Source organism: Bactrocera tryoni, chromosome 3, assembly GCF_016617805.1.
Source record: "Bactrocera tryoni isolate S06 chromosome 3, CSIRO_BtryS06_freeze2, whole genome shotgun sequence".
Taxonomy (NCBI): domain Eukaryota; kingdom Metazoa; phylum Arthropoda; class Insecta; order Diptera; family Tephritidae; genus Bactrocera; species Bactrocera tryoni.
Genome location: NC_052501.1, coordinates 2489704 through 2515790, shown reverse-complemented (window position 1 = coordinate 2515790; position 26087 = coordinate 2489704). Strand labels below are relative to the sequence as shown.

General features: G+C 43.1%; 3 protein-coding genes across 6 annotated transcripts; 2 read left to right on the top strand and 1 right to left on the bottom strand.

The window, feature by feature from the left end:
• Positions 1–104: 104 nt before the first annotated feature.
• LOC120772102 (midasin) lies at positions 105–18374 on the top strand. The gene is made up of 14 exons (XM_040100511.1): positions 105–352; positions 418–644; positions 706–1660; positions 1719–1882; positions 1941–7299; positions 7371–7536; positions 7602–9436; positions 9500–16060; positions 16123–16249; positions 16309–16777; positions 16842–16947; positions 17010–17615; positions 17681–17758; positions 17820–18374. Exons 1-14 carry the CDS (start codon positions 236–238, stop codon positions 17997–17999), a joined length of 16950 nt encoding a protein of 5649 aa, XP_039956445.1. The 5' UTR covers positions 105–235; the 3' UTR covers positions 18000–18374.
• On the bottom strand, positions 18314–21278 carry LOC120772103 (peptide-N(4)-(N-acetyl-beta-glucosaminyl)asparagine amidase). Of its 2 annotated transcripts, none has more exons than XM_040100513.1 (8): positions 20425–21278; positions 20215–20354; positions 19622–20134; positions 19237–19559; positions 19094–19178; positions 18925–19021; positions 18744–18866; positions 18314–18672 (listed from the first exon to the last, which is right to left on the bottom strand). In XM_040100513.1, the coding sequence occupies exons 1-8, from the start codon at positions 20882–20884 to the stop codon at positions 18383–18385; spliced, it is 2031 nt and encodes a 676-aa protein (XP_039956447.1). In that variant the 5' UTR covers positions 20885–21278; the 3' UTR covers positions 18314–18382. The 2 variants fall into 2 exon arrangements, with proteins under 2 accessions (XP_039956447.1, XP_039956446.1); XM_040100512.1 differs by having other exon boundaries at positions 20419–21277.
• Positions 21279–21850: 572 nt separating this feature from the next.
• On the top strand, positions 21851–25317 carry LOC120771872 (vacuolar protein sorting-associated protein 21). 3 transcript variants are annotated; one of them, XM_040100126.1, is made up of 4 exons: positions 21851–22114; positions 22191–22294; positions 23219–23346; positions 23955–25317. In XM_040100126.1, the coding sequence occupies exons 2-4, from the start codon at positions 22252–22254 to the stop codon at positions 24564–24566; spliced, it is 783 nt and encodes a 260-aa protein (XP_039956060.1). In that variant the 5' UTR covers positions 21851–22114; positions 22191–22251; the 3' UTR covers positions 24567–25317. The 3 variants fall into 3 exon arrangements, with proteins under 3 accessions (XP_039956060.1, XP_039956059.1, XP_039956058.1); XM_040100125.1 differs by having other exon boundaries at positions 21851–22118; XM_040100124.1 differs by having other exon boundaries at positions 21851–22294.
• The last annotated feature ends 770 nt before the right edge of the window (positions 25318–26087 follow it).

The window sequence follows — 26087 nt, the reverse complement described above, 5'->3', positions numbered from 1 at the left end:
TCAGGTTCCAATTGTGAAGAAGCAACACTGGCACTACACGTGTTTGAGAAGCCGCATGTTTTCGTTGATTTGGCTGTGAGCGGTGTGAATTAAAGTGCATGATTCAAATTGCTGTTATTTCATTTAAATAATCCCATTTTTTTTTACAAATTGTGCATAAAAGTGTGCAATAGTGCCTTGGAAAGTAAAATCAACAAAAATTGGAGTGAATACATTGTAGTGCTACGATTTTTCAATGGATTTATCTGTAAACAAAATTCGGCGCTCCGTAGCGCAGTTGCGCGAATATTTGCAGTCGACGCAGCAATCAGCTGATGACGACAGAGCGCTGCTCAGGTTTTTAAATACAAATGTAAACAATAACAAATCGTTTGTTTACATATGCATTAACACGCTACTTGCTTGATTCACTTTTAGGATCCAGGTGAAAAAGATGTGGACGCACTCTTTAATTATTTAAGTGATCATATATTGGAACCACGCTGGACTGCAGCTATTGCTACTTCGTTTGAGAATGTTCTATTGTTGTTAATCACACGCAGCATACCATACGATGAGCACATCGACGAAAACCACTATGAGACATATCAGAAAAAATGTATTGCGCTGGCCACCATGATGCGCTTATCCGTTGACACAAATCGGTAAATATTATTACACATATTTTTCTTTTTACGTTTTGCACTCACTCTGCTTTCTTAACAGTTATGCCATCAGTTACTTCCGAAACAAACCCGCACCCTTCGAATGCCCACAAATGGTGGAAGGGACTTCGTCCACAAAACGCTCTAAGAATAGTAGTAAATTAACTTCAATTGACATCGTGAAATGTTGCTATCATTTGCTGTGTGCGAATCCAGTATTTTTCAAAGATCTATGGAATTGGTCTGTTTTTCTTGAACAGTTCGTTGACTCAAAGCAGAGTGATTTGTACCAACTGTATTGCAACCAAATTATTGCAGTACTGACAAATATGAGTGCCTCACAGCTGCAAACTATGAATGCGCAACTCTCACCGGTTGCGCTTTTGCAATTTGACGAAGAACAAAATTTAAGACCTACTATGAAATACGTCTATTCTTTTGAAGACTTCACACCGGATAAGACAATTACACTGAAAATAAATTCGCATTTAGTCACGGACATGGAGGGTGTTCTTTTGCCCATTTTCAATAAAGACAACTATGAGTTTTATTCAACTAATGACGGTCTGCACGACAACATCGTGAAAGTTGATTCGACTAAAGTTAATTTACGAAGCATTGCTTTGGGAATTGCTTCGGCAAAAGCTATATGTCTCTCGGGTCCAGTAGGCTGTGGAAAGACTACACTTGTAGAATATTTGGCGCGCAAAACGGGACGCACTTGCCCGAAACCTAGTGAAATCGCGCAGAGGAAACTTGAAAATACTGAAAATCAATATGTAAATAACGGCGGTATCGCCAACGGAAACGATAAAGTGCCTGTCGGAAATAAAAGGAAACATGAATCTGACATTTTGAATGACTTTGAGCAAAGTCTAGACGCTAACGGTATTAACTCGAACGGTTTCTTACGCATACAACTGGGCGATCAAACCGATAGCAAAATGCTTTTAGGTCAATATCGCTGCACTGACGTTCCCGGTGAATTCGTTTGGCTGCCCGGTGTGCTGACTCAGGTAACATAAAACCCTAAAAAACCTATTTCGAAATATTTTAAAATGTTTTCAATTTTAGGCCGTTATGAATGGGTATTGGCTGCTTTTGGAAGACTTGGACTCGGCAACACAGGATACTTACACGATTTTGAGTAGTCTACTGGAAAATAATTACTTGAGCGTGCCTGGTTTCCGTGATTGCGTCAAAATCGAACCCGGCTTCCAGTTATTTGTAACCGTACGGTATGTAACGTGCTTTGAATTTCCAAACGAAATATTTTAATAATTCAAATTTATTTAGTACGAACAAATCTTCGACAAGCGCCGGACAGAAGTCACTCTTTGCACTTTTGGAAAAATATCTATACACAATAAATATTCTGCCACTTTCACGTAATGAACTCTGCAAAGTGGTTAGCACGAATTATCCCAAACTAGCGACAGTAGCTAATCGCATAGTCGATGTGTTTCTTACGTTCTCCAGTGGTGATCACGCAGTAGCCGATAATTTGCGTCAACAGGAATCTACTGATAAAGCCGACACCACCGAAAACTATATCGCTTTGCCGTTTGAGCAAGTATCGCTCTCCGCTATTCCAAACTCCGGCCGTTTGGTGTCCACACGCGATCTCATCAAGCTATGCCAGCGCTCGAATCCTGTGTTTTCTGTGGCCAGCATGGAATGTGCTTACTTCGTCTTCCAAAATGCTGTCGACGTTTTCTGCTCTTATCTGCCGCAGGGCCAAGAAAAAACCAAACTTATCGTCAGCATCGGCGCCAAATTGGGTATTATTCAGTCCCGTTGTGAATATTTCGCAAACGATTACAAACCTGAGGTGTTCGTGAATAGCAATAGAATAAAGGTTGGTCGCACTGAGCTACATGCCAGACCACTGGCAGAAGCATTTGGAGGCGATATGGATAAATTGGAAGAAGAAACTAACGACGATGGACCACTGGCGATTAAGCGACAAAAGTTGAACGACGATGACGAAAATATGCTCACTACTATAAAGCGCACGCTACAAGCGTCAAAGAATGCCACATTCTCATTTACCAGAATGGCATCGTGTATTTTGGAGCGCATCGCCGTTTGCGTATCGCATGCCGAACCTGTACTGCTCGTCGGCGAAACCGGTGTGGGTAAGACATCCTCCGTGCAGTACTTGGCCCAGCGTACGTACCACAAACTGGTTGTGGTCAATATGAATAATCAATCGGACGTATCCGATCTCATTGGCGGCTTCAAACCGGTCGATCTGACATATGTCATGACGCCGCTGCGCTGTGAGTTCGATACACTCTTTCGCGCCACCTTCAACGTTGACAAAAATCAAACATTCTTACACAAAATGGAGACCTGCTATAACCAAGGCAACTACTTGGTTATAGTTAAACTAATGTTAACAATTATTAATTCAGTATTCGGCAAGGCTGAGCGCAATGAGCTGCGACCGAAGGATATCGAGAGTCTGCCACGTTGGCAGAGACTAAAAGTGAACGTGCTCAAACTGCATACGCAGCTGAGTAAGTCAATAAACATTTCGTTTGCTTTCATACCGGGCTCGCTAGTAAATTGCATTAAGAACGGTGATTGGATATTGTTGGACGAAATAAATTTGGCTTCAGCTGAGATGCTTGAGTGTCTGTCGACCATTTTGGAGCCCGATGGTTCGGTGGTGCTGCTGGAGCGTGGTGACTTTACGCCGGTAAAACGGCATCCCGACTTTCGCATATTCGCTTGTATGAACCCCAACACGGATGTCGGCAAGAAGGATCTACCGGTGGGCATACGCAATCGTTTCACAGAATTTTTCGTCGATGAACTGACCACAGATGTCGATCTAACTTTACTTATAAGCGACTATTTGAAAACTACTGGCATACAACGTAAGAGTGTTGCAAGTTTGGTGCAATTATACAAGAAACTGAAGTTGTTGTCGAAGCTTGAGTTGAATGATGGCCTTGGCAACCGGCCAGTATTTTCCTTGCGTACTCTGTGTCGCTCGCTGCGCATCTGCGCGAAGAACTTGTGCGGCTCTGTGGAGCGTAATCTCTACGAGAGCTTTTGTATGAGCTTCCTTACACAGTTAGACCCGGTTTCACACAATGTGGTCCTACACCTGATACAACAAGCGCTCTTGAGCAACGTCAAAGCTGTATTAAACCAAAGTATACCGAAGCCGGGTGAGAATTATCTGAATTTTGAAGGCTACTGGATACAACAAGGACCCAAAGAGCCGGAAGAGTACAACAGTTACATTTTGACGAAAAGCGTTAAGGAGAACTTGCGTGATTTGGCGCGTATCATCTCAATTGGCAAACTCCCGGTGCTGTTGCAGGGTCCTACGAGTGCGGGTAAAACCAGTTTGATCGATTACGTGGCAAGGCGAAGTGGTAACCACTGCCTCCGTATCAACAATCATGAGCACACCGATCTGCAAGAATATATTGGTACATATGTTGCTGACGCCACAGGTAAATTAAGCTTCAAGGAGGGTGTGCTGGTGCAGGCCATGCGCAATGGCTATTGGATCATATTGGACGAGCTAAACTTGGCTTCCACCGACATTTTGGAAGCTTTGAATCGTGTGTTGGACGACAATCGTGAGCTCTTCATACCCGAAACGCAGACTTTGGTAAAGGCGCATCCAAAATTCATGCTGTTCGCCACACAGAACCCGCCCGGTTTGTATGGTGGTCGTAAAACTTTGTCGCGCGCTTTCAAAAATCGTTTTATCGAACTACACTTCTCGGATATACCACGCGAAGAGCTGGAGATTATTTTGGAGAAACGGTGCTTAATACCATCATCGTATGCCAAGAAGATGGTAATGTGCATGTCCGACCTGCAGAAGAATCGCAAAACCACCACTAAAAATGTATTCACTCTGCGCGATCTCTTCCGCTGGGGCAACCGTTACACCTTCGCTGACAAGCAGCTATTGCAGGATACGCAGTATGACTGGAACCAGCACCTCGTTGAGGAGGGTTACTTAGTGTTGTCCGCCAAAGTGCGCACTGACATCGAAATCGAAATAATCGAGGAGACTTTGTACAAAAACTTCCGCAAACGCGTCGATCTCTCTCGCCTCTTCGATGCACAGTCTAGTACGGAGACATGCTCGGCAGTGACGCGCAATATTATTGACGCAATAAGAGCGTATAAGCTGCGTGCCGATATTGTTTGGACACGCAATATGACTCGTATGGCTGTACTGACGGCCAAAGCGCTGCAGTTCAATGAACCCGTGCTGCTTGTCGGCCCCACCGGCTGTGGCAAAACCACCGTGTGTCAGCTGCTGGCCAGCATATGTGGCGTACAATTGCGAATACTCAATTGTCATATGCACACAGAGGGTGCTGATTTCTTAGGCGGCTTGAGGCCATGTCGCGAATCGAATGAAGATAGTAACACTGCCAAGAAGCTTTTTGAATGGGCTGATGGACCCTTGATTCTGTCTATGCAAGAGGGCTCCTACTTCATGGCCGATGAGATCTCTTTGGCTGAGGACTCAGTGCTGGAACGTTTGAATTGCATACTGGAACCTGAACGCACAGTGCTACTAGCCGAGAAGGGCGGAGTTGGAGAGTCGGATAATCCAGCGGAAATCGCCAAAGATTTTGTAGTACAGGCGAAAGAGGGCTTCCAGTTTCTGGCCACCATGAATCCCGGTGGTGATTTTGGCAAAAAGGAGCTTTCGCCTGCGTTGCGCAATCGTTTCACCGAAATTTGGTGTTTGCCTTCTGACACCAAAGAGGATTTGATACAAATTGCCAGCAACTGCATGCTGGAGAGCGCACAAATGGCATCGAACACAAGCAAAGAAGATATTACGAAAATTGCCAGCTACCTTGTGGAAGTAGTGCTCTACATGCGTGACGTTGTTGAGAAATTTAGGTACTCTATACGTGACATATTAGCCTGGGCAAACTATATTGCCAGCAATGCGCACTTAACATTTGCAGAGAAAGCCATTTTTGGTTTGGAAACAATATTCTTAGATGCCTTGGAACTCTTGCCACACGAGTCCTTGGTGAAGGTTGAGCTGCTCCGTAGACAGATTGTGGAATTTGCCATCAAAGAGGCTGCGCTCATTTTAAACGAAAGATTCACCTTCGACGATTTGACAGAAAAACGCGGCACGGAAGTGGTGCACACCTTCGAAAAATTCGGTATCAAGCCTTTCTTTATATCCACCAACAGCGACTCCAATATTGGCGCAAGTAAGAACTTTTTATTCGAAGCGCCCACCACCAAACAAAACCTATTTCGTTTGCTCTCGGCGCTTTCCTTGCGAAAACCGATTTTGCTGGAGGGGCCCCCAGGTGTTGGCAAGACTTCCACTGTGGAGAGCATAGCTGCCGCGATTGGCTATCGCATTGTGCGTATAAATCTCTGCGAGCACACAGATTTGGCTGACCTATTTGGCACGGATCTGCCAGCCGAAGATAATATTCTGGACGCCGCCGTAATAGAAGGCAGTGCAGATGACAAAGCTGGGTTTGCAGGTGCGTTCGTATGGCGCGACGGTCCATTATTGGCCGCGTTGAAGGCCGATAACACCTGGATTTTGTTGGATGAACTGAACTTGGCGCCGCAATCGGTGCTGGAGGGTCTCAATGCGATACTCGATCACCGTGGTGAGGTTTACATACCCGAATTGAATAAAACGTTTACATTGAATAAACAGACGCGCGTTTTCGCCTGCCAGAATCCACTCAAACAAGGCGGTGGCCGCAAAGGTTTGCCACAATCTTTTCTAAATCGTTTCAACAAAGTCTACCTACGCAAACTCACCACACAAGATCTACTCTTTGTTGTAAATGGTAAATACGAGGCATATTTCGAGAAACTTCGTGCGCGCTTCGCCAAACTGCTCACCAACTGTAACATCGGCAGCGAAACCAATCTATTTGACTTATACCAAACAATATCAAAGGGTAAGCTTTCTCTTGAGACTGCTACTGGAGAAGCCGACGCCGCACTCGTCATCGCATTAGATGTGACCAATAGACTTGTAAAGTTCTCCGAAACACTCGATAACGGCATAGCGGCTTTGGAGTTCGGTTACCGCGGTGGCCCTTTCGAAATAAATCTACGCGACATTCTACGTTGGTGCGATTTGCTGATGCATCCAGAGACGGGATTCATTTTTCAAGGCGATAGCTGTTCAGCAGCCACCATTCCCTTGGATCGATTCCGCAAGAATTTCGAAAACTTTCTGTTAACACTTTATGAACGCATGAAGTTGGTTTACTATCAGCGCATGCGCTGTGACGAGGACAAACGTTTCATACGCAATGCATTCGCCAAAGTATTCGCTTGTGATGCCGATCAACTTAACAGCATATCCGAAGATGTCTCGCTCTATTGGACGTCTGAGAAAATCTATTTTAATGACATTGTGCTGGATCGCAGTGGTGATGCGCAGGTGCTGCGCTCATTGCGTGGTAAAGACTTATGTCCGATTCTGCTCAACTCTCAGCGCGAGATGTTGAAAAATATGGTGGAATGTGTGCGCATGGAGAAGCCGGTGCTGCTGTGCGGACCGACCGACACCGGCAAGACGAAGCTGATCGATCTTTTGTGCACGCTCTCGAATCAGATCTGCAATACGGACACAATAGACGACTCTGTGACGGGCAGTTTCCAACAGGTAATTACCAGAGGGATTGGAGGTACACTATGTGAGAATGTGATCTAATGAATTTTCTTTGCCACTTTCAGATTGATTTAAACAGACATTTAGAGGAGATATCGCAAAGTGTCGAGACCGTGCTTGCCTCGCAGCTGCGTACCATGATACTTGAACGTAAATCAAATGCTTACAAAACCGCTGCCGGGCTGCTACATATTTGGAGTGCATATTCGAAGGAATCCAATGCCAAACTAGGTAAGTATTGTATGGTGGAAATGTCTAACTGTACTTTTATTGATTCTTTAAACACCATTTCACAGCCAATAACAATGCCTCATCTATGGCGGATGAGCTGTCGAGTTTCCGCAAGCGCATACAACGCTTAAATAAAGCCATCACTGCTCTGTTGGAACTTTCAAATGATTCCAGCACAGAAAATCGTTCACCATCGTACAAAGACACACTAGCTCAACAGCAAAATCGGCTTAACACACTGGAAAATCATGTGCGCAACGCGGACACGCTCAACACTGGTGGCTCCTTCGAATGGGTTGACTCCAAAATCGTTAAATCCCTAAAATTCGGTCAATACATTTTGTTGGAACATGTTAATTTGTGCTCATCCGCAGTCTTAGATCGGCTCAATCCGGTATTCGAGCCGAACGGTAACCTCTTAATATCAGAGAAAGGTGTGTCGGCAAATGAAAGCGCTGAAATTGTTGAGAAAGCGCCGAACTTTCGTGCTTTCCTCACAATCGATCCCAAAAACGGTGAATTGTCACGCGCCATGCGCAACCGTTGTGTGGAGCTAGCAATAGCGAAGGACACTTACAGCACTGACGACATGCGCTTGATTGTCTACAAGAACGGAGTGCGCGGCATGGTCGCGATCAACTGCATAATCGACATTCACAAACGCTTAATGCAATCGACGCCAATCAACAACTACAACATCACGCATCTCACACAGTTTGCATTCCTCACCGCCTCTTATGCGCGTATTGGCTACGATATGGAGCGTGCCATCTATGTGAGCGGCATGGAAGTGTATGTGTATTCTGCAAACACCGATCTCATGGGCTACGGTCTGGCGTATTATCAGAATCAGCTGCGCGATATTGTTTTGAACGAAACCAAGAAATTCGGCTTGCTTGCGCCGGCAGCGGCTGTGGACGAAGATCTTTTGCGCGACATTGTGCTGCCTAGCGATGAGCTGCACGCGTTCTCTTTGATCAAACTCCAAACAGAGCCGCTGCGTAGTCTACTCCGTTACGATGAACGCGCGCAAACGGCGCTCGCAGATGTCTTTGCTGAATTCGCCAAGCTAGACTTGATCACAGTAGATCGCCAGCAAATAATAAAATTCTGCATCTATATGCTATATGAATGCAGCGCTGTAAACGATGTGGAGTTGCGTTATTTGTATTTGGAGAAGGTGCTGAGCGCACATCCAGCTTTGAAAAGTTTATCGAAGTCTCTCTATGGCTGCATAAAGCACGTCAGCGCGCACTTCGAGTCCACCCTAAATGAGCTGCCATGGAACAATAAACTATTTGCGCGCATACGCGTCTACGCCAGCCAAGCAGCGGACGTGATAAATCACAAGAGTTTCTGTCTGAGCGCACAACTGGTCGCCAATCTGCTGCTGCTGCCTGTGCCGCAGTCCCACACAGTAAACATCGGTGAGGCAGATGCACTCAGCTACTCACAAATTGTTGCCGTGGATCCAGTGGCCGATCGTTACGAAAATGTGCTGCTACAGAATCTCTCCAATTTCATGACGAGTCTGCGCGAAGTGCTGAGCGCATCATTAGACTACGCGCACATTGATGTGGAGAAGTTCTCGGCGCTGGTAACAGCATATTTATGGTATAACCGCTTTCTGAGCATATCTCAGGAGAAATTGGTAGTTAAAAAGGAACTAAACAGACGTCTATTGGATAGACTGGTGTTGCATTTCAAGTGGCTGGAGAAGAACTTGCTACAATTGCTCACCAAGATGTTGCCAAACTACTGCCAATTAAATGCGGATTACAACAACAGCCTGCAGCAAATAAGTAACTATATAGTCAGCATTAAACAGCCGCTCAATTTGATGCGTAAGGTCTACAACAAACACCTCACGAATTTCCCGCCATTCTATCAAGAAGAGCAGGTACAGTATTTGTGTCCCTTATAAGTCATTGACTTCAATTCATTATGCATCTTCTACTTTTAGATCCAATTCCACAAGTTGGTTAGACTGTTGGACCAATTACTGATTGTGGTGCCCTCCTATGGCAGTTATACAACAGAACTTGTGCTAAAGAAGTTTCTGGCGCAGAACTCGGTCAATGCTAGACGCGCACGTGCCATTGTAAACAAATGCTTGGAGCAGCGCGCCAGTGTCAACGTGAAACAGATTAATTTGCAACCATCAGAGGGCGCTCAAATACCCGAGACACTACAGTCCGCTTTGCTGGAGTTCGCCAAAAACACAACTGAAACCAGCGACTGGACCTATGAAGGCTTAGATGAACTCCAAGCCGCAATCGATGCGCTTCAAAGTGAGATTCAATCAATGGAAGAGCTGGAGGTGGCGCGTCAACCGAAAGAATTCGAGCTTCGTTTGCTCTCGCTACGAGAGTTTTATCTGACCAAAGCGTTGTGTAGTTTCGGCAGTAGCAGCACAGCAACCGACATGCAAGTCAGTGAGTTTTACTGCGAGGAAATACCTTCGCTAAGTAGCGCCACATGGCGTTTAATAAAGATATACAACTCGAGCATCTATAAACATTTCGAGAAAGTGTGGAGGCAGCTACTGTCACATTTGTCGTCCGTAACGAGTGTTGAGGAATTCAAGCAGCTTTTAACATACTTAAATGGCGGTTACAAAATCTTAAATTCGTACCATGCCCACCTGCGTAATGCGGCGAACAACATGCAGCTAATGAATCTAGCCACACGCGAGACCTCGACCAATGTGCTGCGCGCTGCGGAGGATATTGACTGTGCCTACTCATATGATGGCTGCAGCTTTATGAATGTGTTCCTCTCGCTAGTCTTCCAGGAGAACGGTAGCCTGCGTCCAGTGCCACTCAATGAACTGAGTGAATGGCAGGCCACATTGAAGCAGTTGCAGCAACTACTCTGGCAAAACGCCGATATGCTCACAATGCAAAATAATATTCCACAAAATAATTTGCTTGTTGCCCAGGACAGCGCACAGAAGCTGCTACACGAGGTGGCATACGTAAAGAAATTGTGTGAGAGTTTGGAGAATGAGAACTTCAGCGAATACAACGAGAGCTTCCAGAAATTGGTGCAGTCGCTTCATGCTGCTCATGTCGAAAGTTTGAGTATCAAACGTGCCGATAAAGCTCCACAACTACAAAATATGTTGCATTATCAGTCCATCCAATATAGCGCGTCATTGCTGAGCAGTCTTGTGGGAGCGGTCGAACTCTGTTTGCTGACATTCACGCCGCTCATCGATCCGGTCGAAAAGAATCGCCTGAAGAATCTGTATGTGGTGGAGGATATAAATTGTCTAACCACCATGACAACGGTGTATGATTTTATGCGCATAGTCATGAAATATCAACACTTCGGTGGTGAAATTTACGACGCTTTCGAGGAGCGCCTGAAGCTACTGCAAGCCAAACAGCAAAAATACGCACAAAAGTTGGCATTGCGCCCGTCGGAGTGCCTCTACAGCAAGCTCGTCGACGACATAGCGCACTACCTCAAAACAAACTGCGCACCGCAAGCAATTCTGGGTCTCATACAGAGCGCCCAGAAATCGTGGACGCAGCTCACAAGCGGTTTCAATACAAATGCAGCGGCGCAAATACTCAGCCACAGCACGGAAGTACTGAACAGACTCAATTTGTGGATCACCAACTCTCAGCGCTTCCTCAATCATACTTTGAAAGCATACATGGATCACTATCAGGATTTCATACAGCCGCTGCAGTACTCCATTGACCATTTGCGCTTCGGTTTCGAGGGCCTTAAAGTTGTGCTAACTCAAGCGTGCAGCAACATTTTGCAATTGGAGGGCGCGAAGGTATATACGAATCTGAACGCCAACGATCGCCTCTCACACGCCTTGGCCAATATTGCCGAGTTCCCGGCTGCGCACCACCTAATGGAAGGCGAAGCAAAGGCGTCAACTCGCGCTTTACTCAAGCAACGATCGTTTATAAATAGCTTGATTAAACAGCTGCCACATAGCGAGCACAGCTACTTCGGATTGCTCAAAGGCAAGCTCGTCGAGTTGCATAACACCATTGCGATTTCAGCGCACATCAACGAAGCGATCTTCAGCGAGCTGGATTACATTTTCAATGTGTCGAATCAAATATGGCAGGCGGAAGAAGAGCGCAGGCGTGCACAAAAGGCAGAGGAGGAGAGCCTCTATGTGAATAAGACGAAATGCGCCGAAGAAGACGAGGAACTGCTCGAACTACAAGAGATCGAATCACATTTCCCCACGAATGTGGAAGAGGACTTTGGCGATTTTCTGATCGAAGCCACATTGGAAAAGGTTGTGAAGCTGGACAAGAAGTCGAACTTGAAATCGTGGCAAAAGACGCAAGTGATACGCGACGAGGACTACTCATTCTTGGCGACACATTTCATCGAACTCATGGAAAACTACACGCGCGTCTACTACCACAAACGTGCAGCTGCTGGCGCTGCACAGCAATTGGACTTTGTGGAACCCTTCCAGGCGCGCATGCAAGCATTTGTGCCGTTATATGCGCATTACAGGCGCGGCTTAAACGACTGGATGACCGAAGCCGCGTACAACAGCTGTATTTTCGCATTAGCGCTGCAACAACAACATACAGACGCCGCGCCACTGCTGTCCAGAACTACGCGCAGCTACAATTACTACAAGGACGCCAATATCCCAGAAATCATAGGCTGCATGGATTTGCTGAAGGACATTGAGGCGCTCGCGGATGCACAGCTCGCCTTGTATCCAGAGCATGCCAGCTTGATAGACATCAAGCGCGTGATCGAGAGAATACGCACGCTGCCCGCTACGGCGCCAGTTGTGCGCTTTAACACCGGCTTCCAGCTGTTGCGCCAGAAGCTCGCACAGTGGAACGAGGTGGCTCACAAGGGCAATCACATGCGCCAAGAAGAGGTCGCCGTGGCGGAATATGTGCAACGTTGGATGAAGCTCGAGCTACAATGCTGGCGTAATTGCCTCAACGAAACAAAGGAAAAGATCGAGTCGAATACCCACAAGTACTGGTTCTTCATATATCAGCTGCTGCAGGAGTATTTGCGCGAACGTGAACTCAACAGTTCTTATACCGACATTAGAAACGCCGAAAAGCGTTTTGGCGATGGCGAGGTGCTAGATGAGTCCGAGGTGGAGCGGAAGTCCAAAGTCAATGTCAACGATATTGTACACATACTGCGGCAGTTTGTCGAGGCGGCCAATTATGGCGACTTCCACGTGCGCTTGCAACTCTTACAAGCTTTCGAACTCTACTTACACAACGTTGAGAATTTGTCAGTCGACAGCAGCGGCACGGTTGCCGAAGATTGTCTGGCACTGATTGCCGGTTTGCGCAATCTACAAATCTATTTTGCGCAGTTCGCGCAGGAGATCGAGGAGACTGCGCACAGTATGCGTGTGCCTATCGAGAAGAAGCTGAAGGAGCTGGTTAAGATCGAAAGCTATAACAAGGACTTGTCATACTTCAGCATGCGTAACAATGTGGCACGTGTGCATCGCAATCTCAACAAGTTCCTCAAGGAGTACCAACAGCAATTGCAGCAAAAGATTACACCGGTCTTCCAACCAAAGGATGCCACAGTTAAGGATTACAACTTCGAAAATGATAAGGGACGAGAACTGCGCTACGATACTCGTATTAAATATTACTTGGTGGAAGTTAAGAATTTCATAGCAGCGCAAAAGCTCGCCGATAAATATGCTGTGAGCGAAGAGAGCGCTGGCAACGACCTAGTGACCGAAGAACATTCCGAGCAACTGCTTTTAAACAAAGTTGGGCGCCTCTTCAAGACGTCGCGCAACGTCGTGAAGGAGACTGTGAGCAACGCAAACTTCTCTAAGCTTATCATTGCATTGGATAGCGTGCTCTGTGTGCAGCTGGAACGATGTGATGAGTTGCGCGCGCTCAGCGTGGACCGCTCTAAGGATCGTCCAAAACAGCTGCTGGAAGCCAAGCAAATATTGCAACAAAAGCGCAAAGGACTAACCGATCTATTTAAGACGTTGGCGCAACTCGGCCTAAGCTTTAAAGCCGGTCTAATGGAGCTGTCCTTGCGCACAGACTTCACCGAGTTCACATTGCCGCCCTTCTGCATCAAAACAATGCTCGGCGCACGCACCGATAAGCGTTTGCACACCAACGTTCTGCACTTGAACGAAAACCTCGATCGTTACTACGCCAAATGTGAGTTCAAGCTGAGGCTACTGCAAAACATTATGCTGGCGCCACCCTCTGAGCTGGGCCCACCTAATATTGAGCGCATCAAAGGCTTTGCCGTCGACATGTTTCTGCTAGTGCAAAGCCAGAGGCGTCAACTCGCCAACACCAGCAAGCAAATTTACGACCTGGATGTGCTGATACAGCACATTAAGGAGATCTACGACGTCTGTTGCATTGGTGATTCAGCGAGGGCCATGGATGGCCTTGCCTTTAGTGCCGCTCGCGATAATTACCTGGCGTTACGTGAGTCTATATCCCGTATGCGCTACGTGATGGAACAGTTCCTCCTGCTTTTAGCATGTGCGCCATCTAGCGCCGCCGTTAAGCACTCGGTGCTGACGAAAAGTGAAAACCACTTGTTGCGGAGCTCTCCTTTCTACACAACAATCACGGGCAACTGTCATGAGGTGCTCAAAACTGCAAAGTCCACACTTGCCGATATGCTCAGCCATGACAAGGAGTTCCCGAACATAGAGAAAGTAACATCCTACCAAGCTACGCATGAGAAACTGTGCCATTTACTACAACAAATTGTGAACAGTTTGATAACAGTCTCAGGTGAACCACTGCCTGTTGCAAAACCGATCGTGGAGCTCCTTGCTTTCGTGGATTCTTGCAAAAAGCGTTGCTCTATACCCACGAACAGCAATGCGCCCACAGATTTAGAAAATTTAGACGCTGTGCTGGAACATATACTACACGACGTACTACTGTCTTTGCAAAGACTTTATAAAAAATACACGCAGGTAACTGGCGAAGAGTCCGGGGAGTCGTCGTCGCCCAACAGATCACGCAATGAACTCGAGTTGCAAGAAAAACACCTAAAGGAGCAACTGCATGCGGCGCTCGAGTCTGACTGGCAGGCATTGAACATCGCCAATATTGTCGAGCAATTGTCAAATGTGCTGATCACCTTGAAACACACTACTCCGAGTCAGCCGAAATTGGCTTGTGCTCGCAAACTCACCACACTTATGCCAATACTGGAGCAGTACTATTTGTTGGCCGATTACTACCTCTTCCAGCAGCTGGGCGCGCACAAGGTTTCGGCGAAGATGCTTTCAGTCATGCTGACGGTGTTTGTGGAGATTGGCAGTAAAGGATTCTGCGTGCCACCCGATCTAATGCAAGATGAGGAGGGTCAAGCTAAGGACCAAAAAGATGGAGAAGGCTTTGGTTTGGAAGACGGTACTGGAGAAAAAGACGCTTCAGACAAAATTGAATCGGAAGATCAGCTGGACGATGCAAAACGCCCAGAAGACCGCAAGGAAGAAGAAGGCAAACAGCCAGAGGACTGCAAACAGGACAAGAGCATCGATGTAAGTGAAGATTTTGATGCCAATGCGCAGGATTTGGAGAAGCCAGAAGACGACGATAGTGGTGAGTCGGAGGATGAAGATGAATTGGACAAAGAAATGGGTGAGACCGGTGCGGAGGCTGATAAGTTGGACGATCAAATTTGGGGCGATGACGAAGAGCAGAAAGAAGAGGAGGATGAAGAGAATGAACTAGAAGAAGATCAGGGAAAAGGTACGAAAGATGAAAAGGACACTCACAACGATCTGGATACGAAGAACGATGCTGCCAATGAAAACGATCAAGAAAATGAGGGATTAGATGCAGCTAATGACACTACAAATGAGAAACGCAAACAACAAGAAAAAGATATTGACAATATGAAGGAGCCTGAGGTAGATGAAGATCAAGCCAATCCGTACCATAATGAATTAGAAGAACCACCAGAGCCAGAAGAAATGGATTTGGGTGATATGAACATGGATAATGATCAGGAGGAGGGTGATGACCAGCGAGAGGGTGAAGAAAACCCCTTCGATATTGATACAATGAAAGAGAATATGGAAATAACAGAAGAGCAGACCAAAGAGGATGAGACTAAAGAAGAAAACGGAGATGACAATGAAACCAAAGCAGACGATAGTGACTCAGAAGATGACGATGGCGACGTCGAACTACGCAAGGAAGAAAAAGGTGAAGAAGACAAACAGGAAGAAGACCCGAAAGAGGAAGAGAACACTGAGCCAGACACACAGACACGTGGCGAACCGGAGCCTGAAACCAATGCAGATGAAAAAAAAGAAGAAGAAAATGAGGAAGCACGCGCCGAGAAGCCGGAAGAATATGAACAGTCCAAAGACAAAATGAGTAAAGAGGACAATGTGCAATCGGTGCCAGAAACAGAGAATGATGGTACCCCGGATCAGGTACAAAACGAAAATGACCAAGATGTGAAACAGGATCAAAAATTGGACGAACAAGATACCGGTGAAGAGAAAGACGGTGTAGGGCAGGCAGAAAATGATGTAAGTATAAGGAGAATTATGGGAAGGAGAGTGCTTATGTATATTCTTACAATTTTTTACAGACTAATGAAGGCGGCCACCAGGGCATTGCTGAGACTAAAGAAAAAGTAGCACAGGACGAAAGCGCGAAGGAGCAAAAACCGCAAGAGAAACGTAAACAGGGCAAAACAGATGAAGAACGTACATTAGGTAACAAAGGAAATGATCTTTGGGAGGAAGTTTGGATTATTAAGAACTTGAATTTGTAGGTGAAGCGGAGAAAAATAAGCTGAAACAGTTGAAGACAATAGATAAAATGAAAGAGCAACAACAACAGCCGGATGAGGACGATCATGAAGACGACAAAGAAGCAGATGCAGAAGAATTCCAGCACGTAAAAGATCCCAAGAACAGCGATAAGACAACACTGGACAATGCCACAGAAGAGCAATCGAAGAAGATTAAGCATCAAGAGGACGAAGAGAAAGAGGAAGCTGCAAACGAAGAAACGGAGAATAATGAGATCCTAGATGAGGAAGAAGAGACTGATAAGCAGGACGATAACGAGCAAAACCTCGAGGAGATGAGTGCGGAGAAGTTTGATCAGAAATCGGACAAACCATCAAAGACCGAACGCAATAAAGAACACACCGAGGAGAAATTAGAAATGGAAGTCGAAGGCGAAGACGTGCCCACCATGACGGTGCCGCGAAGTGACGACACAACGGCACACTGCAAGTGCGTTTCTAAAAAACTTATCTTTTCCTATAATATTAATATCTATTCAATTTTTGACTTACAGCAAAGAAATACTACTGGAGCACCTAACACGCAGCGAGGAGTTGAGCACAGCTGAGTTGCTGGAAATGCGCAGGACGTACCAAGAGCAACTGACCGCTAATAAAACGGTAAGTTTGTCTTTGCAAAAACCCAAAACAGAAATACTGAATTTCCTATGGAAACCCCTTAGTCGCTACCAGTTCATGAGGATTACGAGACTTGGCAAACAGTATCGAACCGTATGGCGCAGAACGCGCGCGAATTGTGTGAGCAGCTGCGACTTATTTTAGAGCCCACGAAATGCACGCGTCTGAAGGGCGACTACCGCACAGGGCGACGCATCAATATGAAGAAAATCATTCCTTACATTGCGTCACAGTTCCGCAAGGACAAAATATGGTTGCGACGCACGAAAGCCGCACAACGTGACTATAAAATTACCATCGCCATCGATGACTCCAAGTCCATGCACCATAACAATTCCAAAACACTCACTCTCGAAGCAATCTCACTGGTTTCGCAGGCACTGACATTGCTAGAGAGCGGTCGTTTGAGCATTGTCTCCTTCGGCGAATCACCACAAATCATACTCAACCATACCGAGCAATTCGATGGTCCAAAGCTGGTGAATGCGCTGAATTTTGCACAGGATAAGACGAAAATTGCCGAACTGCTCGATTTCGTGCGTACCGCAAACGCAGAGGAGGCTGCTCTGGGCACCGATAATGGACTCTTCGAGAACCTCTTGCTTGTACTGAGTGATGGACGTAACATTTTCAGTGAGGGACGCGTCAAGGTACGTCTTACTGCTCGACAAAAACGCAAAGTAAGAAAAAATAAAATTGTGTTCTTGTTTTTTAGGTGCGAAATGCGATAAAGTTAGCGCGTCTTCAGCGAATTTTCTTGGTTTATATAATAATTGATAATCCGGAAAACAAGGTTTGCTTTTTTTTGTCTATAACTTGCATTGAACACTTAACTATTTTGCACTCTCTTCCAGGACTCCATTCTTGACATACAAACCATGGAAATGCTTCCTGACAAACGCATCAACATCAAATCTTACTTGGAGGACTTCCCATTCCCGTATTATGTGATCGTGCGCGACTTAAATCAACTGCCACTCGTGCTGAGCGAGGCTATGCGTCAATGGTTCGAATTGGTGAACAGCGAAATGTGAGGCAGTCAGCTCAGAATTCGGCAATTACATTTATTTAACGGCGTATTGAATGGAGTTTACGCATTTAATTTCGTGTATGAGAATATGTTTAGTGAATTATATACATAAATTATAAAACTATTAAGTTTATGCGCAAAAAAAATAGTGATGAATTAAGATTATGTTTTTCTGATTGTATCAAATAGAAGTATGTATGTATATATTTATGTTTTCATTTAAAACTTTGACGTTAATATGCTTTGCATTTGACATGCAAGTACTTATGTTGCACAATTTCAGAAGAGTTTTTGTTTTGCTTGCTCGCGAGCAATTAATTAGGAATCATAATATACATTTTATTATTATGTTAAAATATAGTAATTTCTTGCACAAATATGTGGAGTTTATATGAAGTTAATTTCTAAATCGAATAGACTCTCAGTCTGGTTTAAACTCTGTCTAAACAGCTGAGCGTGCTGCCAAGCAACATCGCCCTTACCGCCCGATAATACAGCCTTTATTTCGAATACCGACGCACCAATAATATTCGCACTACCGTTATCAGAAATCACGTGCACCTCGATTTGCCCTTCGCCAAAGGTTTTGCGCTCGAAACGCAAGTTATATGAAGCGATCTTCAAACCAGCACTGCTGAAGTCGAATTTCCAAACGATTTCACCTTCCTCTGCACCTTCTGCAATACGAAGAAATACGCGCAATGCGACTACAGGCTTGAAGAAAAATTCGCGCAAAATAAACACCTACCTTCCCGTGCCAAATATGTCATTTTCCAATCGCGCTCCACTTTGCGAAAAATGTTTCTGGATGAAAATTGTGCACTTTGCCACGTCTTGTACGTCTGAAGCACCGTTACATCAGAAGTGCCAACTAAGTTGCATTACAATTAGGAGCGAACACAATAAGTAACTGTAAGCAGTATATTTACCTTTAAGATAGCGCTCGTAGTTGTCTTTGGCGCAGCTGTAACGCATATTAAACTGCTTGGCGGCTACTTCCGCGTCGGTGGGAGTGAAAACAAATATCTGAAAAGCACAAAAGCAAACCGTTTCACTTATCGATAAATAAAAGTATTATTATTTATAATTCTCGCTCACATTATTGTATGTGTGTTCGCCACGAGACTGACGCCACGCCAAGCTGCCAGAGCTGCGGCCCTTCAGTTCTCCCTCCGTAGGTTGACTAAAACACAATTAAGCGATATTAGGACACTAAAGTTTGGATCCATGTTTGTTTTTACCGTTGCACTGTCAGTTCGAACAGCTCCAGCATTGCACGTTGACTCAGAGCTTTAACTCGTTCCGCACTAAGTCCAGCTTGCCGTTTCTTTCGTATAGCTATAATTGTGGCAATCAATTCATTTTCTCCACAAAGATGTCGTGTTTTTAGCGTCTGCTTATGATTATTGACATAACGCCATGTCACATCCTGCATATCGTCGCAAGAGTAAGCCAGCACATAGTCAATGGGTCGCTTCCAGCCGTGTTGATACATCAGCGGCGAGTCCACCACATTATCGGAGGGGTCTACATGCAACCAGCGTGCTTGACTTTCTGAATATACCTAAAAAATATATGCATTTGTGCAAAGACGAGACTATTCAAACTGAGGTATTTTTTTACTACCTCCGTCCACACATGATCAAAGCGCGAATATACAATGCGTGCATCGTATTCCAAACAGCGGCAGAGAAATGTAAAGCAATTTGCGTATTCACCACAGCGACCTTTACGCGACACTAGCAGCTGTGCTACATCATTGTAACGGTAAAATTTGGTCTCTTGTCCACAACAAAAACTCACTTCGACGCGGATATCGCCTTCAGTTTGTGTGCGCTGCAGCTTACTTTCTTCACTTCCACAAACGCGACAAGGCAACTGATTAACCCATTCAAAGAACTCAGTGTTGAACCAATTGCACAGTTCCACCACCAGTAGATCTCGTATGCATGGTTCTTTTTCTTTACATTCTCCGACAACGATCTGCTCCTGAAAAGCAATTAATTTCTCGCTTGCTTTTTGTGTTAACTCATCGATGGGTATGAGCGCACGCCCAGATGCCAACAACTTTTCATCCTCATACTGCATAACCGCATCCGATTGCAGTTCCATTGACTGTAGGAAAGCATTATTTGTTTGCTAGCACAAAAATAGAAACAAATATTTCAAGTAAATAAACTTCAAAACGAATCGAAAAATGGTTGAGATAAGCCACTTACCAACACACGTGGAAATGTAATGCGCTGCTGATAAGGAGTTGACGTGACAATTGGCCGCAGTGGTTCGCTTTGCCTCTGTTCATTTATTAATGAGGCCATATCGTTGCCATTCACTTTTAGGGTTTCGAGACCCGTTGAAGCTAAAAATATAAATATGTATGTACATTAATAACAAAATATGCATGATTATATAATCCGCATTACTTTTACTTGTGTGCGCTGTACCCTTAAGCCAAGATTCACGTCTTTCTTGCAAAACGTCCCAATACTGTTGAATGCGTGTCAATGGTACGTCCTGGGGCAGCGTATATTCTGCAGCGTTGCGTTGGAAGCCAATTGCATTAAGCAACTGCGCAATGCCTGCCACCGAGAGTAGTTTCTCTTTAATTGTTTTATTCTCGAGACGTATGGTGCGATATTTGGGATTTGTTGGCTCTTTAAGTACATTTTCAATTAAAACGAGTAGAATGCGCGTCGCTTCGAGATAGGCATCTGCGGAATTTTCAAATGATTGCGACCGTTGGGTTTGTGTAGTTGAGCTATTGCCATTGGTGGATGAGGTAATTGCAGTTGACGATGTGTTAGAGGTAGATGCTGTGACAGCGACGGGTGTGTTATTTGCTGCATTGGGTTCGATTGAGCGTATACACTCAAAATTCACTTCGGACATTTCTTTGTTTTTATTCGTGGAGGCCGCCACGTCTGGTGTGAAGAAGCGTGAAGGCAGACAGCAACCGAAGAAGAGTGAGTCAGTTAATAGAGGCTCCCAAATTGCGTTGTTTTACTGTTTTTACACTTTCTCTTACACTCTATGATTGTGTAGGAATTTAATTAACTAATTATAATATATTTTAAGCGTCGCAATAAGTAAAAACGCAATTGTTAAGCCTTTAATTATACATTCACGACCAGACGTAGTAAAACAACAATAAATAAATAAAGCTTTGTATTTGTGAACTGCGACCTGACAGCGAGGCAAACACCGATAATGGTCAGCTGTTTTTTGTTTTGAACACTGTTTATTGATTAATTGGGTCTGAAGATGCTGTCGTATGGTGTAAATGTTTTCTTGGTCAGAAATTTGCCTTAACGCATTCTCATAGCACTTTTTGTTCGCTTTGCGTCAGAAATTTGTTTTGACAGAAGAGTTGTATGCGAAGCGCATCCAGTCGAAGAAAAATGTTGAGAAAATCTCATCTCTAACGCCATTTTAATACCCCTACAACATGTTGCTATAGAGTATAATAGTTTTGTTCACCTAACGGTTGTAAATATCACTTAAAACTAATCGGGTTGGATATAGGTTTATAAGCATACATATATAATTGCTTGGATTCCGTTTTTTTGATTGACGTTCTGCACCTTAAAATATTTTCTTGCCATTTAATAATATTTTTTTTTTGTAAGGAATTTTATTATATATCCAGAATTACACAAACTTTTGAGATATTAAAATTGAATGTAACTTCTTAATACAATATTATTATAAGGTACGAAATTGTGTAATAAAGTAAATAAATTTTATTGAGCTTTTGAGCTCAATATTATTGAAAGCAAAATTAACATCTCATTTATTCGCTGCGTGTGGCAGCGACAAAAGCATAAGACCAGAAGGGCACAAATAGCGAAATGCTAGAGAAAAGTGACAGTACAAGTGTTTGTTATGATTATTATTTTTTTGCTCTTTGCTAACAAAGTGTTGTAATGTCGTAGTAAAATAATTATTTGATATACGGGTTTATTAAATATTTCAAAGTTAACATAACTTGCTATAATTTATTGAAAACTGCTCTTTATACTCAAACAAATTCTCATTGTTATTAAGCAACGTGATTGCTTATAAAATTTGTATTTTCAAGGACGAATTCAGGACAAATTAAGGGAATACAACTTGTAGAAGGCGGGTAAACTTTTTTTTACTACAAGCCGTGTAACTTCGATTATTTTTGAAAATCCTTAATAAAAAAACTTAATAGAAAGGTAACTGGACGCTGGTGGAATCAAGTTATTCTATATCAAAAGGAAGGCTCATGAAAAATGCGTGGAATTGAGGGCAAAGTGGTGGTACTGGGCTCACGAGGTAAAATATAATATGATTCACTTTTTTGTAACCAAATATTTGTCATAAAATTTATCTGATCCACCTATGTTACTGGCTAGAAAGGGTGCGGGAATTCGATAAACACACCTCGAGAGTAAAGAATTATTGCGTGTGTATTTATATGCGCTGTAACCACCTGAAGAGGCTATATTTTTCAATCCACATTCTTCATGATTTGCCCCAAATACTAAGCGCTGTGCCCATTTCATATAATTACATACATACATACATACATAAAAGAAACCATAGTGTTACTGTAGCTTTGTCTATTTTATTTCTATTTTTAAATGTAAGCAGATAAAAAAGTCCGCTTATATTAATATAGGAAACAACTACAATAGGCAATACTTATTCGCATTGTACTTTGATGCTTCATCAACTTATCAGTCATTCTACTTTAGTTACTTATGTACCGGTCTTTGTTTATTTTTGCATGTATTTGTTATAGAAAAAACCGCACGTAAGCGTCCAATCCCCTTTAGTTGATATGAAATAGTTTCTAGTATTTGCTGATAACAACTTTAGAAAGGTTTAAGCTTCGAAAACACACTTCGGGAGATGCTTTGGCATTCGCTGAATGCAGTAATTCTTCAGTAATGAATCATAAAAATCACCATTGAAAATGTGCATAAGCATATGCATATACATATGTATATATCAAAATGTGGATATACATATCGCAGAAAATTTCATTTTATTTTTCAGGGGGTTTTTATAAAATCTTCAGTTGTTTATTTATATATATTTAACATTTCTCTAATATTTTTGGGATCGGATTGTAGTCTAATTGTTGCAGGAATAAACTTGTTTGTACTTAGAGCGTTCTTATATAACGGATAGAAAGAAAATACTACACTTTTAATACTTACTATAATATTTAAAATTTTCTCTTATATTTGCAAGGAGTTGGTAAGACACACTTGATTACAAAATATATAAAAAACACATTGCATAGAGACATTGGTCCCACGATAGCGGCGTCCTTCTTTACTTGCAAGGTGCTCTTGGACGATGTAAAAATCAAATTACAAGTAAGTAGAAGCCATTTATAGTTTTGAAAATTATATAACCGTTATCTATTTTTTGCGTATAAGCATGTGTGTTGAATTTATTATGCTGCACATTATTTAAGGTCTTCATTATCATACAAAAATTACACTTTATATAAATCTAGAACTAATCTGTAGTAATCATCTATGTACTTGTTCAACCTAAGCAGATAATAGTTGGTTTGCAATGTCTGAAAAATCATACTTCAATTTTCATAATGTCTGTCATAAAGCAACAACACAGCCATATAATTTGTATTTTGTTCTCACATAAGTACGTATGTATGTATGTATGAACGTACTTACGTAAAAATATAAGTAGCACACACTATGATGAAGCTCGTGTCTGAAGTCTACTTTCGCTTTTGAATAACATCATGTTTTTACTAGGTTTTTTATTTGCAAAATAGCTTACATGAATCGTTTACATATCCATATATACATACATTACATACATATATACATATTTATCAATTGCAACGATGACTTCAGGCATACGTGTGTTGTGTAAGAATATGTTTTCTAGCATTCTATCAACAGCAGTTACAGAATTATATGCGTTTTATACTAAATACATTTCTCACTTCTAGATCTGGGACACAGCTGGGCAGGAGCGCTTCAAAGCCGTCGCACCAATGTATTATCGCAACGCCAATGCAGCTATTTTAGTTTTCGATCTGACACAACACAAAACATTTGTCGATATCAAAGCGTGGATACAAGAGCTGCACCGCCACGTGCTGGAACCCATGATACTCACACTGGTCGGCAACAAGCTCGATTTGCTAGCACAGCGCACTGTTACGCACGACGAAGCATACCTGTTCGCCTCGTCCATCGGCGCTACCTACTTCGAGGCATCAGCCGAAACGGATCAAGGGCTCGAACAAGTATTTCTCTCCACCGCATTGGGTCTGGTGCGTTTGGCGGATGAGGGTAAGAGTTGTTCGTTGCGCCAATTCAATTCGTGTGACTCCATATCAGCCTATACGAACAACAACACCGCCTTAAGCCACACTTGTGCAGCGCTGTCAGCGAAAAACGGCAATGCAGCTTTTCGTTTGCCATACGTAGACATCGGCATACCCGTGGATGGTGATGATGAGCGCAAAGTGACGGGCGTGGGCAGACTTGAGACGCCTTCGTGGAGCATTTCACACATAGCGTTCGGAGAAGAGGAGTCTACCAGCTGCTGTTGGTAATCCAGATATTAACAAAACATTATAACGGCGTGTAGCTTTAAAAGGGGCTAACTTTAACAATGGACAGGTGATTTACTCATATACAAGTGTATATTCTATATTTGCTGAGTACGAATAGGGAGCAAAATGTAAAAATGTTTCAAAATGTAAAACTAAAAGCAATTATAATGATAATTAGATTAATTCTACAATATACCTGTAAATAATAAGTTCCACAAGCCGTTGGTGGGCGGTAGTTCGTCGCGTGAGAACGCAAAAGCGCTCGTGACTAAGCTTAGTTGATAAGTTGCGCTACTGCCTACTTTTGTACTGATATTAAATATAAGCGCATTCGTACGGGCCCATTTTGCATGAGGAATTTTTTTTAATTCGAAATCAATTATTTCTAAAAAGTAATTTATTTTTGTTGAAAATAAACAGTTATTTGAGGAATAGCAGTTGTAGCAGTAATTATTTGCTTACTGAAGGCATTAAGACGCTTTTGTTATTAGCTTTACTGAAATGTTTAATAAAACAATAACATAATCAAAACCAACACATGTACAAACGACAGCAACAGAGCATATAAATTTAAGAGCACTAACCATCGTCGCAAACAAAAGAGACAGAAGAGACGTAGATCAAAGACGTTGTATTCTCATATTTGTAAGAAATCATTTATTAATGTAAATACATAACACCTAGTACATATACACCGGTACTTATATGCAAGGAGAGAACATTCAAGCCAAATATATAAATATAAAAATCACACTTTTTGTTTTTAGGGGATAAATAAAGTGGTGTAAATTGCCACTTGAGGGAAAGAAAAATTATTTTTATTTTTTGTACTAAGATTTTGAAATATTTTAAACTGATTTGCGTAGTAGGACAGAAATATAATATTATATTAATTGTTTTACACACTTTACAGTGTTGCAGTTTCATATGTTGGCTGTAACTTTATTGAACAAAGTGAAATGTATTTTCTGATATAATTTGTTGTTTATTGACACCGAGATTTATTGTCAAATGAAATGAATTTACCACTGTCCACATATGTATTTATTATATTTGTACATACATACATGTGCATACATTTCAAAATAAAGATAAAATAATTTGAAATCTATGACTAAAATTTTCGAATTGCCGGGTCATCAAAGATGTGTGTGATCTAGCGTTGTCCTGATAGAAGACGCCCTTTCTGTTAATCAGTTCTAGCCGTTTTTTCGATTGCTTGCTTCAATCTCATCAGTTGTTGGCAATAAAATGTAGAATCAATCGTTCGACCGGCCTGGAGTAGCTCATAGTGGATGATTCCTTTCCAATCCCACCAAACACTCATTATAACTTTTCGAGGCGTTAATCCTGGCTTTGCGATCATTTGTTGAGCTTCACCACACTTGGATCATGATCTTTTTCACATATTATTGTCGTATTTGATTCACTTTTCGTCTCCTGTTGCCATTCGCTTCAGAAATGGTTCGATTCCATTTCGTTTCAGCAAAGAATCGCAGATGCTAATTCGATCCATTAAAT

Bases quoted from the DNA above. Each gene is read 5' to 3' on its own strand.
- LOC120772102 (XM_040100511.1), top strand. From the start codon at position 236: ATGGATTTATCTGTAAACAAAATTCGGCGCTCCGTAGCGCAGTTGCGC. The intron at 9,437-9,499 runs GTACAGTATTTG...TTCTACTTTTAG, and splicing joins CATTCTATCAAGAAGAGCAG to ATCCAATTCCACAAGTTGGT. The intron at 17,759-17,819 runs GTTTGCTTTTTT...ACTCTCTTCCAG, and splicing joins TTGATAATCCGGAAAACAAG to GACTCCATTCTTGACATACA.
- LOC120772103 (XM_040100512.1), bottom strand. From the start codon at position 20,884: ATGTCCGAAGTGAATTTTGAGTGTATACGCTCAATCGAACCCAATGCA. The intron at 19,179-19,236 runs GTAAAAACAAAC...ATTGTGTTTTAG, and splicing joins TTCGAACTGACAGTGCAACG to TCAACCTACGGAGGGAGAAC. The intron at 18,673-18,743 runs GTAGGTGTTTAT...TTCGTATTGCAG, and splicing joins GACATATTTGGCACGGGAAG to AAGGTGCAGAGGAAGGTGAA.
- LOC120771872 (XM_040100126.1), top strand. From the start codon at position 22,252: ATGCGTGGAATTGAGGGCAAAGTGGTGGTACTGGGCTCACGAG. The intron at 22,295-23,218 runs GTAAAATATAAT...TATATTTGCAAG, and splicing joins GGTGGTACTGGGCTCACGAG to GAGTTGGTAAGACACACTTG. The intron at 23,347-23,954 runs GTAAGTAGAAGC...TCTCACTTCTAG, and splicing joins ATGTAAAAATCAAATTACAA to ATCTGGGACACAGCTGGGCA.